The sequence below is a fragment of the Melanotaenia boesemani genome, chromosome 18, assembly GCF_017639745.1.
Source record: "Melanotaenia boesemani isolate fMelBoe1 chromosome 18, fMelBoe1.pri, whole genome shotgun sequence".
Taxonomy (NCBI): domain Eukaryota; kingdom Metazoa; phylum Chordata; class Actinopteri; order Atheriniformes; family Melanotaeniidae; genus Melanotaenia; species Melanotaenia boesemani.
Genome location: NC_055699.1, coordinates 9,534,988 through 9,555,123, shown reverse-complemented (window position 1 = coordinate 9,555,123; position 20,136 = coordinate 9,534,988). Strand labels below are relative to the sequence as shown.

General features: G+C 37.5%; 1 protein-coding gene across 1 annotated transcript in view; it reads left to right on the top strand.

The window, feature by feature from the left end:
- pou6f2 (POU class 6 homeobox 2) overlaps window positions 1–20,136 on the top strand; it is a 67,665-nt gene continuing 47,529 nt past the window's right edge. Inside the window, exons 1-3 of the mRNA XM_041967504.1 lie at window positions 1–89; window positions 959–1,146; window positions 15,295–15,392. Of these exons, the coding sequence (XP_041823438.1) occupies window positions 975–1,146; window positions 15,295–15,392 (270 nt within the window). The 5' untranslated portion in view covers window positions 1–89; window positions 959–974. The remainder of the gene's footprint in view (window positions 90–958; window positions 1,147–15,294; window positions 15,393–20,136) is intronic.

Here is a 20,136-nt window from a genome sequence, read left to right as displayed (position 1 = left end):
AGTGGTGGCATGTTGCAGCTGCAGTTTGACTGATTTCAACAGTTGGAGTATCTGAAAACTATTATTCTTGTCCTCTGGAGCTTGTTGAGGTAAGAGAAGTTTTTATCCTTATAGGAAGCTTCCTTTTAATATTCCTAAAATTAAAGATAAATATATGTATATGTGTTTTGCTCATGAGCTGGAACTATTTAAATCCATAATGCTTCTAAAAACTTGTTTTGATATTTCATTTTATTTTCCACTTGGCTGCATTCACACACTGCCGGCATAATACTCTAATCATGTCATGTAGAGGCTGCTTTATCTTGTTTCTACACAGTGATAAAAAATGTAAATAATTGGGTTAAAAATTTGGTAACATCAGTGACTTCATGTCTTGCTTAAATCAGGCTGTAAGTTCATGTTGCCTTACACTGCTGCAAGATGTCACCTTTAATCTGATTGTGTGTCCCCAACTAAGTGAAAATTGATATAATCAGTGGTTTGAATTTTGCTTATATCTTTCTCATAGATGTAGAATTAGATTCTTTTGATTTATTTATCAGTGCACAGCATATGAACCTCATTGAAAATCGCTGTCAGCTTAGTGTTTGCCGAAGATGAGGCACATGTCAGGTAGTAATGAGCCCTTGGAGATGGATGTATCACCGTTTTAGGGCTGCAGGGTATAATGGTAGAGTCACGCGATCCGTAACAGTTCTTCACCAGGCAGCAGCCGGCAGTGTCAGTGGGGTAGCACCAGCCTCAGATAAAAGAGGGAGCTGAGGAGGGAGGGTGCGGGAGAGAGAGAGGGAGAGTGATGAGTGAGCGATAGGAAGGAGAAGATGAGGAGAGAGAGGGAGTGAGTAGAGACATAGAGAAGGAGCCGGTAAGGGTGAGACGCTGAAGCACATCTAACCAGGGGCATTTTCTCTTTTTTTTCCCCCTCTTCCTCCCTGTTTCCCACCTGGGCTCCCAGCTCCCTTCAGGATCCAATGATTACAGGGCAGCTGAGCAAGCCGCTGCTCTCCCTGCGCAGCGAAATGAGCGCAGCAGAACTCCGGGCGGACGACAAAGCGGCCACCCCAGACAGTGATCTGAACGACGAGCCCCTGCTCCTGCCCTCTGAGTCCACAGACAGAGAAGATACTCCCAACAAGCTGTACGGTAAGTCCACACATCCCATGTCTGTCCCTTCTCCATCGAATAGCTGCTGGATGTGGTCTGACTGAGGTCTGGTTTAGCCAGCTGTGAGGTGGAAATGGGGAGCTTCCAGTGCTGGGACAGGTGTCAGAGGCATCAGGCAACAAACTAAGTGTATGAATGAGCAAGTTTTACTCTTTTAATGGTTAGATAGTTAGCATAGAAACTCGTGTTAAATACTTTCATCCACTTACAGACTTTTTTGTTGTTGTTTAGAGAAACACTTTGTTCATACAGTGAGATAGTTTGTGATAGTTTATTTGACTCAAGGCAACAGGTGTTTAATTTGCTGTGCATTTTTAAAACACCTTTAACTTAGTAATATAAATTTTTTTTTGCTTTAATTTTACTTGTATGTTTTGTGGTTTTAGATTTGCATGAGCCTTTATTACACAAAATCTTTAAAATAAAACAAAAGTTTAACCGTAGTTATAAAAATCTCATTTTAGCCATAAAGATATTTTGCTTTACTGGTGCTCAACAATTTTGCAATATCATATAATTTTTCTTAAATTCTAATATAGGTAATATTTATAATATTTTAAACATTGCTGCATTGGTAAATTTTAATAAAATATTTATCAATTAACTCATAACTTAAAACCATATATTTTTGTTTTCTGCCAGTTATATTCAAAATGACAACTTTTTGCTGTTAACTCATTAATCAAGTGTTGACACTGTTTTAGTTATATCTAAATAAGCTCAGTCATGTGGACTAATTCAATTAACGAGCCTCATTATGAATCATAATAAGCATAATGATTGAAATAATCATTTAACAGATCTTCTAATTAGAATCTGGGAAGCAGAAGGCAATTTAGCCCTTAAGTTTTTATCTTGAGATGATTTCATTAAAGAGAGACCAAACAAAAATATATTTAAATTGCCATTGTCTTACAGCTGCAGAACTAAAATATATGCCTTTTTACTAAATATAAGTTTAAATATTTAATGTTGGGAAAATGATGTACTCTTATCCTCATTATCATAAATTCTCAACTATTTCTACATGCCAAATTATTAGATTATTTTACTCAATTTTATTTGAAAGTGTCTAAAAGGAGATAAAATGTTATGGGAAGTAGAAACAAATAACTGAAGGACTTAAAGAGCTTATTTGTATATTTAACCTCTTCTGTCATGTTTTGTTCTTTTTCTTATTATTCATTTTTCATGGATGTGGATGCAAAATGACAAGTGACACGATTCCTCTTTAATTGCTTTAGATTTTTTGGCTTGAATATTTATATAAACTTTTATGTCAGCCTGTAATGATCTGTTTGACTTTCCTCCCATCTCTGTTAGTTGTGTACGTGCCTGCCTGCTGTTAGTGTGTTTGAGTTTCAGAGATTTTGATACGCAATTATTTTTGGGGGGTGGTTTGGGTATTTGGAATTTACTTACAATCCAGTAAACAGTGTTTGTTTGTTTGGATTTGATGAAAGCTGTTAATGGAATATGAGCGTGTTTTATTTACTGGCTTACTGTGAGTGTGTGTGTGTGTGTGTGTGTGGTAAAAAGTATGGCAAAGTTCCTTTGGAACAAGTTTGCCAAACACTAGCGACAAAAAAAAAAAAAAAATTAAATAAATGAAAAAAAAGAAAGAAAGAATTTGGAAGCAGAAGAGCCAAATATTGTCTGAAACTTAATCAGTTAAGAGTTCAGATGTCTTTTAAATCCTTTTTTCACAAATAACCCTAGGCTAGTTCTAAACAGGAACTGTGCACTGCAGGATTTATCTGAAAAGTGTTGCAATTTGGTTTAATAAGCATCAAATCTGTTTCTTTCTTCCTTTCTGATCAGTTTTTATTTGACTCCTTTCCTGTTTCCCACTCGCTGCCTTTTGTTTCTCTTTTTCCCCTTCATGCATTTTCATATTACTTAGTGCTTTACTATTTTAAAATACAATAAAATTAGTTTAAATTTGTTTACTATCTTAAAAAAACTATTTTATCACTTAACTAATTAGCTATTAATTGACTGAGGTTAACCATGCTTAGTTCAAGCATTTTTACAAAACCTTAAAATTAAAAACATTTGCATCAATTTCTGCCTCATCTTTACTAATGGATTATGATCATTCTGCAAGTGAGTAATTAGAGCCACTCCACTCACAGCTGTGAGTTTTGTAGGATGGTTGTTTCTACCCAGTGGCAGAACTCTGGCCTAAACCAGCAGCATTTTTGGTCTGGGCGCTGCTGCCCACATGTCTTGCCAGGGAATTGCAAGGAGAGTGGCACAGTCCTGTTGTGGGGGGTGTGACACACAGTGGAGTAAATGTGGGGGCACTGAAAAAGAGAGACACAACATTTAAAGCTTCCAGATTACAGAGAAAAGTGTTGACAATGTCAACAGTTTGGATGAACATTTTAAAGATGTTCACATTTTGAAATGCAGATGATGGATTATTTTACCTCCCAGATGCAGAAACTCATGGAAGCTTTTTCTAAACCAGCAGAATGTAACATATGTGGCCATTAAGGTAAAAGCTTTCCTATTTAATTTCTCGGTAGTTTTATAAAATTATTTTAAAAATCAGTTAAAGCTCTATTGTCTATCTTTAAATATGGTTGATTTGTAAAAGAAGCTTTTTTGTTCTTTTGTTGGAAAAACTGTTGTTGCTAATTGAGATACAGATGCTTTTTCCCCCCCTTCTTCTTCTGCTTTTGCAGTGGCTGTACTAGATTAGAAAAGAAACGTAAATGCTACTTATATGTGGAAAAACTCTTCGGGTGATTTGAACAATGCTTTACATCATTATATGGTTTTATTTATGTGGTTCTGGACAGAGCAGGAGCTTTACTAGTTACATATTTGCTTTTTTTGAAGCAATAGATGACAGTATACTTCACATCTTGGCAAACAACAGATACATTTTCTGTTTTTTTTTTAAATTAAAAACAGAAAAAAATACTTTGATGATGTGGTCCAGTCTTAGGATTAAGTCACAAAATACAACAACAAGCTTATCACATGAAAACAAAGAAAAAATATCAGAGAATACTTTAAAGGAACTAAAACGAATAAACATTTACTTGCTGCAATGTAAGTATGACTATATCATGCAGAGACAGAAAACTGCTCCTTAATGCAGTTGCAGTCATCTCATTACACACACACATACACACACACATATATACAGGTATTCACAACAAGCTACCTGGAAGTGTGTTTAGAATCTGAAGTAAAATGACTTTTACATAGTCTGTAACTGCTAAGGTGAACTTACAGATAAAGTTATAGTCCCAAAAAATACATAAAGATGTACATGATCTCTCGTCGTCTTTGGTTTTTATATTAAATATGTGATAAATGCTTTGTGTGGAAAGTTTATATCCATGTTAAAACTGTATTGTTTTTTTCTGTTTGCAGCTGTTTTCTTCAACATTTCTGAAACATCAACCGTGTATTTTTACGTTTAGAATCTCCTACATCTTTTGTGTTCCACAAAGTTGATGCACGACTTTACCATTAGTGCCCCGACACAGTTTCTAAGAGTTTGTGGCAGTATGAGACGGAGTGAGACAGCGTTAGACAATAGCAGTAACAGTCATGTTTGTCTACAGTATATTGTCAACCTTCGCCAGTCTCCACACGCTTACTGCAGTGGTGAAAGGGTCGTTCTTCTCCTAAAAGCTTGCCTGTGCAAATAGTCTTCCACTTCAAGTAACAGGGGCTACGAGACACCACAAACATCCTGCTGCCTTGTATTTATTCCAAGTAGAAGTGGACATTAGGCGGGAAAGCTGTGGTTAGTGGGGCAACAATTTTTCCCCCCTTTTTTTTTATTTTTAAGGACAAGATGGTGTTGGATGCGTACAGTTTCTGTCTTCTCTTCTCAAGCAAATCTCCCCTTTCAGACATCAACAGACAAGATAATAAGACACTCAGAGCACAATTCCGTATTATATTCAGCAACCAAAGACTCATCTCTTGTCAGTTTGCATTTACTCTACCAAGGATGTGACGCTTCTATCATCATGCTGTCAAAGAGAGCCATGCTGGAATGACAGGAGCACTCATTTCATACACTTACTGTCTGCATGAAATGGTTTGCACTTATACGGATTCTGCCAAAATGGTGGTACTTTTTCACAAAGGTCACCTATAGACCCCTCTCTTCCCAAAAGAGTAAAATGAATCTTCATTGATTCCTGGTGTTGGAGGTCATTTAGAACAAAAAGTCCAATCCAGATCGACCAACTGCTGTAATGCAGCTTTAGGCTCATTAGGCGTCATTTACAGATTCTGAACTTGGGTAGTGAAAAGTATTTAATCTGTATTATTTAGCACATGCTTGCAAAGCTTGAAATGTTGCAGCAGCTATTCTTAAATGTAGTTTTAATTTTAAAATACAAAACTTCAGAATCAGAAAAAATCTTTTCTCTGTGCTTTTGGTGTCACATAGTTTTGGTTTAAATATATAAATGTTGCATTTTTGTATGTATGCATTTTTAGATTTGGGCACTTTTGTTCTACATTGTAATGCATGAACGACAACATGGAGTGGCTCACAAAGAGAAAAAAATTTAATAATAGAAAAAACAGAAAAATCCTAAACTTTAAATCTTTGTTTCATCTTGGTGCAAAGCAGTAAATTTTACAATATTTTAAAACAAAATTCCTAAGACATAGGGTAGATATGGTACTGTCTCTTGTGTAAAAATTTCTTTCATATATTGAGACACACAAACATGCACTGCTTGCGGCATGAGTTCTTATTATTTTTGTGTAATCAGCTTAGTGAGCAGGATGCATGGTGGGATAGGCTGCTGGCTGATGCAAAGAGCCTCGTAATGTTGTGTGGCTAGGTTAAGTAATAAAGTGGCGCAAACCCAGTGCTGAATGGGCCATGCTGAGTAAATAAGAGAGGATAAAGGAGACAGAGGGGGAACAAGTTTCTACCCAGGAGGTGGATCTCATTATGGGGATTTCAGCTGTCTGCGCAAACTTGAAAACAAGCTTAATGCATGCCTATAAAGGAGGTGTAATACATTTGCTAATGTGCCTGCAGTGCCCATGGCTACAGCAACACAATTACTGTGTGGCATGGAGGACAGAGAGGGAAGATGAGTACACAGTAGACTTCATGTTTTCATAACAAACAACAGCTAAGGTCATCAGCTTTCACAGATGCTTGTTTATGCAGAAATGACTTTGAGCTACAAATAAAACTTAAAAAAACTACAGACGAGATAGTTCTGCCGATTTTTTTTCTTTTAAGGTTGGAGTTTATTCTTTACTCTGAGTAGAAACAACTCCAAAGAAAAGAGCATTACAAGTTGTGTAGGTGGACAGCTGTGGAGAAAATAAATTGAGTTTCACTATTCGTTTATTTTAGTAATACACTTTCTTTAAGTTGGGAAATAATTTTCAAAAAATAAATGTATGTGTAGCATGTGCTCCATAACCAATAACAGCATGCCTTTTATGTAGAGCTAACAAAAAGGAATCAGGTCTCCTGCATGGACACGGTTGGTGTTGTTGAGATGTAATTGAAGCTGCAAGGGTCACATTTTTGGAATAGAAATTACAGTCTTGTCTTTGACTTGTGTGGCGTGAACCAGAGATGCATCCCACAGCCCTTGTGTCCTTCACAAGCCTTTATTATTTATAACCATCGCTCTTTGAGCAATGACCAGTACTAATGCATAACCTTCTGTCCTTCTGGCTGATTCGCTTCCTTTGAAACCAAAGATTGAGGCAGGAGAAGTGGGTGTATGGTGGATGAGGCAGGGGTGTGGATGGGAAAAGGGGGAGAGCTAGTATAGGGCAGTGAAGATCCAGGCTATCGTGAAGTTATTATGTTTTTTTCCTTTTATATCTCAGGATGTGGAACAACACAGTGATGCTTCTTTTCTCCAGAATAAAGTTATAGACTTCAAAGCAATACTACTTCTGACATCCCTCCTTTCACCATTAGTCTGCTCTGGAATAATGTGCTGGGAATAGTGGGCTGACTTAGGGTGTCTTGTCTACATGATTATTTGCTTGTTTCCCCCTGTACCCACTCAGCGCTACAAATATAACCACAACAGGGGACACAGCTACAACTAATACAGTACTTTTTCCAGACAAGTTCATTCTTAGATCAACTATTTTTAAGCTCAGGTTTAGTCTTGGTAAGATATATTCCAGTGTAGCCTGCATCACCTGATGTTATCCTATGGTGATTGAGGCTGTGCTGCAGTGCTGCTGTGATCCATTGTTATTATACCTTTGTGACAGAAGGAACGGGTGAGTAAGGGGGAGAGGAGAGAAGGGTTTTGAGGGGCAAGGGATAGAAAGTGGGAGATAGGCAGCATTAGTGGTGGATTGCCTGGGGGGCTGAAGCTGATGTGTCAGGCATGACATGTGGGTGTCTGGCCCCCCACCTACACAAACACACACACTGCACTGGACTGGCCTCATACCCCACCGGCTGCATCTGAATGTCCTGCAGTTGACCGGACACAATCTGAAACGCTGTTTTTAACCTTATTACAGTTTAAACATAGAAGTTGCAGCTGGTTGTGCAAATAGGCACTGATTTTCTCCATTATCCAGTAATTTAATTATGTTTCTATTTTAACTTCTGTAAAATATTTTAAAAAAGCAATACAATGCAACAGTAACAATGAAGTAAAAAATCAAGTATTCATGTGCTTTAGATTAAAAAGCAGGAAATTTTTCATATTTTAAAGACTGAAAGCATTAAATTTTTATTTATTTATGTTTGTGTATTAATTAAACTATGAATAATTTATTTAAGTATTTAACAAAATTGTCTCTTGGTATAACAGATTCATTGTTAGTTACATCCCCAACTGCATCGTTCATACAAAACTGTAATAGTGGCCACAACTACCCAGAGATATATAACATATGACATCTGACATTTCTCAAAAAGCTAGAGCAACAGACCTTTGTCATTTTTTGGGGTAAATAAAAAAATAATAATAAAAAAGTCCCAACTTTAGCCTGAAGATCAGTAGATTTTTAAACAGAGAAGAGGTGTTTGACAAAGAGAGGAAGGTCTTTGTTTTCATTACTGTGGGCTGCAGGCAGCAGAATCCTATTTACAGCAAATATCATTTAAGTAATTTAGGAGGAAGAGCAATAGTGAAGCAGGCATCTCCTAAAAGGCTTAAAGCTAGTCTTCATCACAGTGCCCCACCTTTGCTGATGGCTGTAAAAGGATGAAGAATAATTTTGATTGTTATTCGCCTCTTTCAACCCTGAGCTAATCAGGTTGACATTGCTTTGGGAATGATGTGGACGCTTTGTAACAGATGTGCTCATGTGCAAAGTGTCCAAAGTCCCCTGTGAGGATGAACACAAAAGCCCTATTTTCCCCTCCTCCATCTTTCTCTTTCCATCACACCATCTCTCCTTCTTGACCTTTGAAATGGGCATTGCCTCTTCTCACCTATTTACCTCCCTCTGGTCCCTCTTGTGCTTGTTCTGCTTCCAGCTCTCCTCCAGCATCAAGGGAGAGACAGGTAAGAGGTGGAGCAGAGCACTCTCGTGTCAGAGAGCCTTTTGGTGAAGACCTGTGGCCACAAGTGAGAACTCAAGTGTCGGCGCACAGCACACTTACTGCTGCAAGCTTTGTTTTCATGCAGATTCCCTATCCATTCATCAGAAACTAGCAGCTTCCTTCAAACTGAAGTATACTATTTTCTGTTGTTTACATTTAAAAACTCCCACCAGAGGACACACATACACTCCATTGCATCCATTTCCACTATGCCTGTCCTCGTTCTTCTTCCTCTGTCCTCTGAGTTTTCCCTCCTCTGCTTGAGGCTTAACAATCACCTCAGAAATAGTCACAGAACTGCTGAGGTGTAAAATCCTTTCTGTTCAGCACACTCCATGGCACCACCTCCTGTGTAATTCCCTAACTCCATAATTCCACTTTGTGCCAGAATAATGAATGAGATAGATTTTCCCTCCCCTGGAAGGTCTACGCCCTTGCGCAATAGGACTCAGTCTTTAATGTTGGAGGCCCTTGGAGATTGCTGTGGCCTCTTCTCCATCTTGCCCTTTGCATTCTTAATTAAGGAAATGACAGCTCTCCTAGCAGCAGTAGCCATAATGTAGCTAATAGTGTTACAGGCAGACACTCAAAAGTGAGTCTCTGGTGATTTTCAATCCCTAGAAACACTATTGACCTATCCTGTGCAGCATGTCCACCTCAGCCTCTAAACAGAGTATTACTTAGATCCAGAGGGAGCCATCTGACTAAGAGCACCTGGAGTTATTGGCAGCAGATTATGCCCTGTGTTATTGTCGAGGGCTTTTGTGGGGGTAATGAAACTGAGCTAAATCACTAGTGATTTGGGCTCTCTTGCATTCTGCGAGGAGTTAAGTAAATCACTTTAAAGCACACACTTCATATTAGAGGTTGCATTCTTCTAGACACACTATGACTTGTGTGTTTTGGTTTGTATTTCAAGCTGCTTTAAAGTGATAATGATAAGTGAAATGACCCGTTTCTCTCAGCTCTCTGTAATGCCACATCAACTTTCCAAGTGATATTAACAAAATCAATGGTCAAACAATCTGGGACAATTGGTTTTGCATTGATGGAATTAAACCTTGTGTATGATGTGGCTTGTTGTCTGTCTGGGCCCATCCTTTATACTCCAGCAGCTCCCAGATTCTCTGTCAAACATCAATACACACTTTTGATGATCTGAATTATATTTTCATATCGCATATTTTTGCACTGTAATTACCACTGCTGCAGTAAGTCAACTTAGCAAACAACTTGAGAGATGAATTTATATTCTCCAGTCTCTTTAAATGTGAAATTATTTTCTATGGATTAGATTTCAAGAGAAAAATGATTGACAACATCTTAATAGCAAACACATGCACTCAGCCAGACATTTTCAAAAGGACCATTATAAAAATGGGGGTTGGCTGTTCATTCTGAATAGCCCGAATCGTTACCAGGCTTCTCCCGTACATTTGACAACTTACATAATGCATTTCCACTAAAATAGCTTAAGTGTTAAAGCTTCTTTTATGGGCAAAAATTGATTCATAAATGCACTGAGGCAAAAGCTAACGTGAACACAAAGCTTTCAATAACACCATTTTATACAGACTGTCAATGTATGAAGTGGTTGCTTTAGACAAGGTGGCATGCTGATTGCTTTATGAAAACCAGGCTAATTGTTTTGTGGTGTAGTCCTTGGGGCACCCTGCATTAAGACAAACCGAATGAAGTCAAATAGATATAGCTCTTTTCACCCCCCCAGCACACTCAGCGCAGAGAGGCCTTTTGCCTTGTGTGGCATTGAAAGTCGCTCTCCAGTGACCACTTTGGTGATCAATGAGAGAGAATTTATTTAGTGGTGGATATTGGCAATATTTCCATGACATAAGTCACATCAAATATCACCGTGTGCCCTGTAATAAATATAATTATTTCACTTACATAAAAGAGTCTATTTACTGGAAATCTCATCATGTTACTGTCACTGTGAGTCTGGATTGTATAAAACGTGTTTTATGTGAATAGTCAAGGCCATAAAAACTACACATATATGTATGTTTATGGTATAAAAGGGTGCGTTTGTTGTTTGGCTTTAAGGGCACTTGTACTCTAATGACAGCAACTGCTTAGGAAATTAAAAAAAGAGATGTACCCTGAATGCCCTAGATAAATGTAAAGCTATGCTGAATGTGCGTCGCCTGTTCTTTCATCCATTTGGCCTCTTCTTTCATCTTTCCTCACATCAATATAACCATTCATTCCATTTTATCCATTGTGTGACCTGTGTATAATTCACAACATCAAAAGATTTTCTTTTGAGTAAAGGTCTGATTGAGATAGTTTCCTTTTCCCCCTCTTTATGCAGTATTAATCGCCATCTGGAAATCCATTTAATACACATTCACATTGGATAAGTAGTTTTTTTTATTTCCAGAAAAAAAAAAGATTCTAGTAATGAAAAAGAAAACATAAAATAATTGATGATTGACTTCTCAGGTATTTCTCCGGTCAGCTATTTAATTTAGTTAAAGAAATTACACAAATCCTTTGAGGGAAGATGTCCATGTGTATTTATTTATTATAGATTTTTTTTCTTGTGCAATAAACATGTTAGCGTTACAGATATTTGCAAGGGGATGAAACCTTCTAAGTTATTGTGAAATGATGCGATGAAAGGCATCAAGGGATCGTTGCTCAGTAAGTCTCCCTCACTGTTTATCAAATAGAATTCATTATTTATAACCAATACCTCAACTACAGTCATCAGCTTTTCTATCTGGAGCTTATTGATTCATTTATTAAGCCCTGTTCTTTTATTATGAGTTGAATATCCTCATTTCACAAATTGACTTTGTTATGATTGTAATTGAGTAATTCTTAGACTTTGAACTTCCTCAGCAGCATTGCCAGGTTTATTAGTGTTATCACAATGTTTCAGCTGTATCCTGAGAGCTGCTTTTGGGATAGTTAAAAAGTTTAGGTTGCAGTAAATGAAAATTAAACTGTTTCATGTCTGTGAAAATAAAGATGTGTCAATTTGATAATGTCCAAACTCAGAAATAACTGCTTCACTCTCAGCTTTTTTTAAATAAATGAAAAATTATGCATCAGATTTCAGTGATATTGTGCCCTTTCCTTAGCTTTATATTAATTCTAATACAGCCACAAAGTGTTTCCTGTATGTTCCGATTGATCTTAATTCCAGATAGTGAGTGTGCAGGGTGGGGTTGGGCACAACGTGATCTGTAATGGGTGAAATAATTGGTGAAAAGAGACTGGCTTGTCAAAACAGCCTTAGCGTTGTAAGGCTGATAAGCGAGAGGATGTGGACCTTTATCGAGAAGCAGGGCCATCCAGCCAGAGGTAGTAACCAGCTAGAAAACAGGCTTCCCCTTGGGCTTTCACATCAACCATCAAACGCTCAAGGTTCATTAGGTAGGTCATGCTATTCACCAATTATTTGGATTTTATGCAAAGATGAAATGATTTTATTTGGCAGAGAGGGTTTTAAAATGTATTGCATAAAAATAGTCGACAGGCAATGAGATCTTGTTGACAAGTCTATTGAATAGTACATTTTGTATGAAGCTTTCATAAATAGACCAGAAACCACTGCCTTATCTTTTAAATAAACAAAAAAAAACAAGCAAAAAAACTAATATTCAATTTAAGAAAATCAATCTTACAGTCGAAAAGTGATTAAATTTCTTTCATTGTTTTTATTCATGGCCAATATTGTGCAGTTAAACAAGGTTTTGTGGCCTTCAAATGCATTTCTAAATGGTTGGTTTGATTTAATCTACAAAATCTATTTTACTGAAGGGAAGACTTGTTGAATAAGGGACGCAATACATTTAGAGAGTCTCTTTTGAACTCTTTTTGAAGGTTTTATATCTTGCATTCAGAATGGGGTGACTTTTATCAAATCACAGATGACACATCACATAGCACAATTGTCTTCTCTGTTGTTTAAAAAAGTCAAAATTGATGTGCATGTAAATTGGCTTTGTAACTATGAATGACAAGGTCCCAAGGCATACATCTGTAGTGTAAGACAGTCTTTGTATTTAAAATATCTATTTTAAAAAAGGGTGCTTTTAATGATGAAATGCACTTGATATATTATATAAAGCATGAAGACATCTTAAGCACATTTAATCACTTGCCCACACAAATCCTCACTTTAAACACAAACCAATGGAAAATAAGACATGAAGTAATGTTTTGGTGTAAGACTTCTCCCATACACGCCGTAAACTGTAACATTGACTTAAGTAGAATATATTTAGTGGAAATAACTCAACTTTAATTTAGTTGTTATTAACACTCAAATAAGTTCTATGTGTGCATTTTGAAAGGGAATGATTTTTTTTTAGATCCACTTTGGTTGTTGCATGTGACTGTTCTCAGTTTACTGTTGAGTAACTTTAATTTCTTCAAGATTTATTATTTAAAACTTTGTATTTACATTGTTGGCATCCCTGTATTTTAATTTAATTGTACAGACACCTGCTGGACCATAATAAAGCGGTCAGTGGTGATTATTTTAGCAGAAAACACATCCGCACATAGTCCCTGCTGCAAAGCAAGGGAAAGAACAATTTAAGTTCATCAGTTAATCTAAGTAAGGTAAACTTTAAATCAGCATGTGAAGCATCACCTCTAACTTATATGAATTTGATCACATCAAATTTCTTGCACAGCCCTCAGATTTATAGTTAATTTCGGTTCCACAGACCCAAATCATTCCAGTTAGTTCTAGTTTTTCTAAAACCTCCTAGTTTGCATACTTTTTTAACTATAGATTTTACAGTGCAGTGGTAAGTGGTGAAGACAGGTTTTTCTGAGATTTTCAATTAAAGGAATTGCCCTGCAACCCTGAAATTTACACATTCTCTGGAAGAGCTGTGAGAACACAAACATGTGCAACAGACCTCATCTCAATCTAAGTGTGAGTAAGAACTCAGGGTGAGTGGTATGCTGACCAAATTGACTGCTTCACATTCTTCTCTCCTGGCCTTTCTTTCTTCTCACTGGTTGTCCTTTCTGATATAATTTGTGTTGTAATTATATCTGTTTATAAAACATTTAAAAATGTCATCCTGAATGAGTTAAAGGTCTCACCATCATCAACATGCTGTAGATAAACACTGCAATGTCAACAGCTAACATTTTGTATCACGCCACACAGTCACCATCCCAAAGTATTTTCAGTTTTAAGCAGACATCTCCACTCAAAGGTGTAAATATTTCCTGCAGAAAAATGCATGAAAATAGCTGAATGGGTTGAGGCAGATTTTACCAAATCAAAACTTAACAGTAAATACAAGACTGATTGGCTTTGACAAGTAGCATTAACCGACACAGAAAAGTACTTTTCTTACATTCAAAACTCCACCAAAATCAGAAAAAAACAACACAAACAAGATGACCCTTTTTTACTTCTAGGTGTTGCTCAATGTAAAAATCCATGGAAAGAGAACTGAATGAAAATCTCTTCAAATAAAAAGCTTTAATATTAGAGGTAGGTAACCAAAGGTCATTAACAGACATCGCTAATAAAAGTCCTGAATAAGTCCTTAAGATTCATCTCTGAGGAAAATGTGTGTAAAAGAATGATGATCTTTGTTTGTAAAAGCACATACTTCCGCAAGATTTGTTTCCTCGTCTCAACCAACTTATTTTAAAGACATTAATCCTCTGAACCATGAAACCACTTCAGCTTTCTCTTGGCTCCCTTATTTGTGGTATTTTCTTGAAATCCAATAAAAGGTTGTTTACAAGGTGCCGTCAGTTTGTTTAATGGTGTTTTTGAGTGTAAACTATTATTAAAAAACTCAGATTTACTCCTCTCTTTTCAAATCAACCAGAATGTTGTAGTAGAGTATCAAAAATTAGTCCATGTTCACAGTACTATTTGAGAATAGACGTAGCATAGTTTGATGTTCTTTACATTAAATTCCTTCAGATTTAGAAGGTAAAACATTCCTACTGTCAACAATGGATCATCATGTGAAATCATTATCATTGAGGTCCAAGTTAAGAGTCAGATGAGCCTTTTTGACTTTTCAGATTGGCCTACACTGTGTGCACTGCTGAGAGGTTTTGTGTGATAGGGATTGCTATGATAACCAATCATTGGTGGCCTTTATTTTCCCTGCAGCCATCAGCAAGCTTATTATCATGTCCATGTCTGCTCCGCTCCACTCTGCCCTCATAGCAAACAGGTCTAATTGTGTCTCATAGCTGTGGCTCAGAGTAGAGGGGGAGTGGGCTGAGATGAGTGATACTCAGTGATGTAAATGGCTGAATAATATGGCCCCAGCATTTGTGGTGGAGCTCTATCTCCCTGTGGTAATCTAGGCCATCAGGGACCCGCCAGTATGCATCATCCGCCTTCAATGAGCCTCTCCGCTGGTTAGTAATTTATTCAGTGCCACAGTAGTTATTGATAAAGCACTTAAATACAAATTCCCCCCTCTCTCCCAGCTTCCCTCCTTCGCTCAGCATTGCAGTGTGTGCGCTTATCTACTTATATAGTCTATGTTGATGTCAGGTCGAATCCTTGTTTACTCTCTTTTTCTGTACTTTTCTAAATACATCTCTGCCTGTTGCTCTTTCAGGAGTTCGTGACGGATCAGTTCAGTCAGACGCCAGCAGCAGTCCCTCCGAACAGAGTCTACTGGGCCAGTCTCACCCAGGATACCCGATGGGTCCACAGGTAAGTGGAATGATGAAGAAACGGTGTCCAACATCTATAACACATGCTGACAATGTTAAAATTTTATTTAGATGTTTATGTGGTGCACGGGTTGTTGTGCTCAACTATGGTAATTAGCCTTCTTTTTGTGAAGCTTACAAAGGTTTAAAAAGCATTATGCTTAAATGCTCTCCCAAGCTGCAGCCAAATTGACATCCCAAACAACAGAAGGCATAAAAAGCATGCAATGCAACAATATGTGAAGAACACAAGAGTCCCCACTGTTGTGGCACTACAGACAAACAATAGTCTGATGTGATGAAAACACAATTATACTTATTTTCTTGTTGTAATTTGTACTGTTCTGTACAAATTACATAGCTAAAATAATGATAATATGAAAACCCCAAAATAACATACTCACTTTAAAATGCTTTATTATGACTATATGTGTGGTTTGATCAAATTTAATTAATTGTGATGGCTACTGTTAATCATAATATAACTGGATTCTGACTGATGCATACACCCTGATCACAGAGAAATACAAAGAAAAAAGGAAATAAATTGAAATCTTAAAATACAAGCCTCAAAGGTGAAACAACAAAACCATAGTGAAAGTTTACACAAACATTGATTCTTTTTGCATTTTAAGGGATTCATTTTTTCCTATAATATAAATGACCTTTTAAAATCAGAGAATGGACTTTTTACTGGGTCTCCATTGTTGCTCCATATTCTTTTTAATCTTCTTCTTTATTCAGACGCTAAAGCTGCCACCAAAGTAGCAGCTACACTTTCTGGAGTCTACATAAAAAAGGTTGATTGGTGTTATTTTATTTGAACAACCCTCATTATTATTATTATTATTATTATTATTATTATTATTATTATTATTATTATTATTATTATTATTATTATTATTAAAATGACAAATTATCTGCCCTACATTTTTTTTTTTTTTTTTTTTGCTGAGGATGTGCAGTATGCAAACACTCAAAGGAATGGACCAAAGTTGTGAACATCAAAAGGAAAATCTGAAAACCAACCAATTTAACTCAAGCTACATTTACGGCTTTTATTAAAGAAAGTTTGTGGTGTTTGTGTGAAAGCTTCTGTCAGAAACTTACTTCCTTAGTCTTCTTACGAGCCTGTTCTCTCAGTGCATGTGGTGAGTGAAACACAAACACCCAACGTAAATGCTCCAGTGTGAAATGGTAAACTATTTAGTCATCACACATCATCTTCAAATAATTGAGTTGTGGCACTAACAAGCTGACAATACATGCCCTGTCAAAACAAGCAGGGGAGCAAAGAGCCCCAGCCTGCAGCCTTGTTAATAGCTCAATCAGGCATTGTCCTATCTGATTGGATTTATTGGCCTGGTGCCTCTGTGATGTTTAATGAACATCTATCTCATTAGTGTTGCTCAATGTCACTGCTTAACACGCACATACATTCACAGAGCATCAGGTTTCCTCCACCCTCTTTAATAAGGCCATCCTCCCTGCACTCAGTGTTACTCAATGACAGTCAATCCTCATCAGGACAGATAAGAGAGGAAGCATGAGAAAATTAGAGAACTGCTCCGTTTATCCGGCCTTGTTTGAATGGGGAGAAATTCTCAGCTGTTAAATGTAGAGAAGAAAGTCTCTAATTAAAAGCACTTTCCTGATTACACATACCTGGTCAAAGCAGCTGTTTGGTAACAGATAAGAAATAAACACAAGAGGGAGAGTAGCTGAAGCAGGCAGCAGCTACAGTCTGAGCCTCAGCAGGAGGCTCTCAACAGTCACTATCTAATATATTAATGCTGTCAGTACAGTCTCTGTGAAGCTAACACTTTTCAGAAACAAAGGCGCTCCACATGCCATACCCAATTCTCTTGTTCCAGGATCAATATGTTTTGATAGATTCTCGCTCCAGAGCCGGATATTGTTCGAACAACCATTATCCAATGGTAGTTTACCCAACATGAATCTACCTTCCCTCTGTTTCCCACTCACAGTTAGGATGACAAAAGTCCGCTATCTGGGTGATTATGGGCAATTTCTCAGTGCCAGAGCTGCCAAGCAGATAGAGGAGCCTGTGCTCCCCTGATGGGTAGAGAGGCTGGGTACCATATCCAGTCCCAAGTGGGGCTGCTTTGCCTTCCAGAGCCCAACACACACCCAGTCTGTGTATCTGTGTGGCCCCTAGGAGACCACTTCTCAAAACTCTCCTGTCAGGTCTGCCAAACACTGTTCAGCAGTTTTCCAGCAGCACCCATAAAGAGGAGGGTTGAAAGTTTCAGACTACAAGGTGAAAAGTAAACTGCTCTTAAATCCAGATGAGAAATGATGGTATTCTCACAGCAAATGCTTGAGTTTAGCTCATTATCCCAGATTTGTATGTGAACATTAAGTGTTCTCACTTAGCTGAAGAATTGCAGCATTAACACCAGGAGCTTTAAAAAGATCTCCACTGTGCTTTTTCTTGGCAGCTGCCTCTGTGTCGAACATCTGCCTGAATCTCCAAAGCTGCCTGTAATAATAAATAAATCAGGGCTGCATCTCATAATTGTACAATTGTCTTTTAATGCTATTCCCTTCCATGTGAGGCTGTCTTTGCTGTCAAGCCGGGCAATCTCATTTTGTTTGATACAGAGATGAAATGTTCGAAGAGTGCCTTTGATTATGTGCCGCTTCGATTTGAGATTAAATTTAGTTAAAAAAGCAAGATTAAACATGTGTCACTTGCAGCTAGCAAACACGTTGCCTTTGTTAGTGTCCTTTGAGGATTCTTTCAGCTCTCGAATTATTAATTCATTTTTTCAAGTTAATGGCAAATGTCATTTGCAATGCTCTCAGAAGCGTCAGATTGTCATTTGTTATGCACGGTTGTTGTGTATCAAAGCAAATGTTGAGATAGAGGCATCATTTATAGTGTGTGTGTGTGTGTGTGAACGATCCTGCCAGTAATGTTCACCTCTCCAAGCATTTTATCCTTTTAACATCTCAGAAACACAAACAGGTATTCATTTGTTTCTGCGTGCAGGTATTGTGGCCTGAAATCTGGCTGTGATCACATGTATGTCGGAGTGGATGCAGGCTCTCTGCACCATGCAGGGTTATCACAGTGACACGCCTGTCACCTAAGAGCACCAGGCTTGAGAGCAGGGTGGGCGCTTCGCACCAGTCAGCCTGTTCTGTATCCCGTACAAGCTGCAGACACACCATGCAAAACGAAGCAGATAGCTGACAATTGCAGTTAAAGGCTTGTGAACTTTAGTCGCAGCGGAGGAGTCAACCCAGCGTAGCCAGGCTTACAAAGCAACGTCCAAAGCAGCCTGCTTTACTGTGGAGACAACACAAGCTGACATAATGCTTTTATTATTTTATTCCAAACAATTCAATTCCATGTTTACACTGTGATTTTGTTGGACTTTGCAGCATCTTCAGTATCTCTTGTCTCATGTATCTTATACAAATCAGAGTGACATGTTCAAATGCTGACATAACTTGAAAAAGGTTTTATTAAAATGATTTAAATGAAAGATGTCATTCCCTGTGTAGGTATCCCGATTTCAGCCGTAGTACAGACAGCTGCACTTCTGGCTCTTAACTCTAGATAAAATATCTGTAGGTGTAAAGCCGTTCCCTTAGAGGATACATTTCAAGAGTCTTTTTACAGTGCAAAATATCTCAGAGAGACCTCTGATAACATATCTGTTCCTCTACGGGTATGACTGCACTGCTTTCACTTAGACTAATATAAATGAAAAAACCCAAGAAGAGACGAGCATGATGCGTTATTTTCCTCATCAAAAGAGCAAAATACTGCTACTTTTTTTAAAAAAAGTACAGAGTATTTCAAGCACATTATTCTTTGATGTGCGAGACTTGTTCAGTGGGATGAACCCTGAATTGCTCTGCATTTCTGTGAAAGAAAGATTCTCAGCTCCTTCACAAAGAGGAAGTGTGATGTCTGTTTTGAGTGTTAGTCTGTGACACAGCAGAGCAGAGTATTCAGCTGCAAACTGCTTCATCCGCCAGAACACACTGATTAGTGATGAAATCAACTAGCATCTGCTTTAATTATCTCAGTTAGACATCGCTGCCTGTACTGATCATGAATATGTGATATATTTTATTAACTTTGTTCTGGGTCTGCAGTCTAGTCTAATAACTATTCCTCCAGGGATAAATATTTCTGTTCTTTATGTGTGCAGTGACGGTTTAGATAGGTGCTATCTGGACTAAGGTGGTGTGTTCCATGTGCTGCTCATTATTTGAGCAGAGGTGAATTTTTATAGGAAAAATTATTAGATGATAGCTGGTGGTTTTATGTCTGCATTATTTGATCCAGTAGCAGGCAAACAAAGCCTACTCGAACCTGATTGGTTAACTCTGCTGGGGCTGCAGGTGAAAACAAGATAAAAACCTTGTCCCCACATTCTAAAAACAGAAAGTTTAATTAGATTTCATTCACCAAATTCACTTGTCATGTACAGATAAATCTTATGTTACCATTTTGTTAAATTGTGGAGATAATTTTTCTAAATATTATTGAATTGAAAATGACTGGTATGAGGATTTTTTCCTGATAAGATGCTACAAAACTATACAATACAACAATTTCAAAGATATCTTTACTGTCATTTACAATAAAAGCTTGGTATTGAAGTATGTTTTAAATGTGGTGCAGGTATATTTTTAGCTCTAGTACTCAAAATGGTCAATCTGATGTAATGACAAGTAATCCAAATAAGTGTAGATTTTATTTC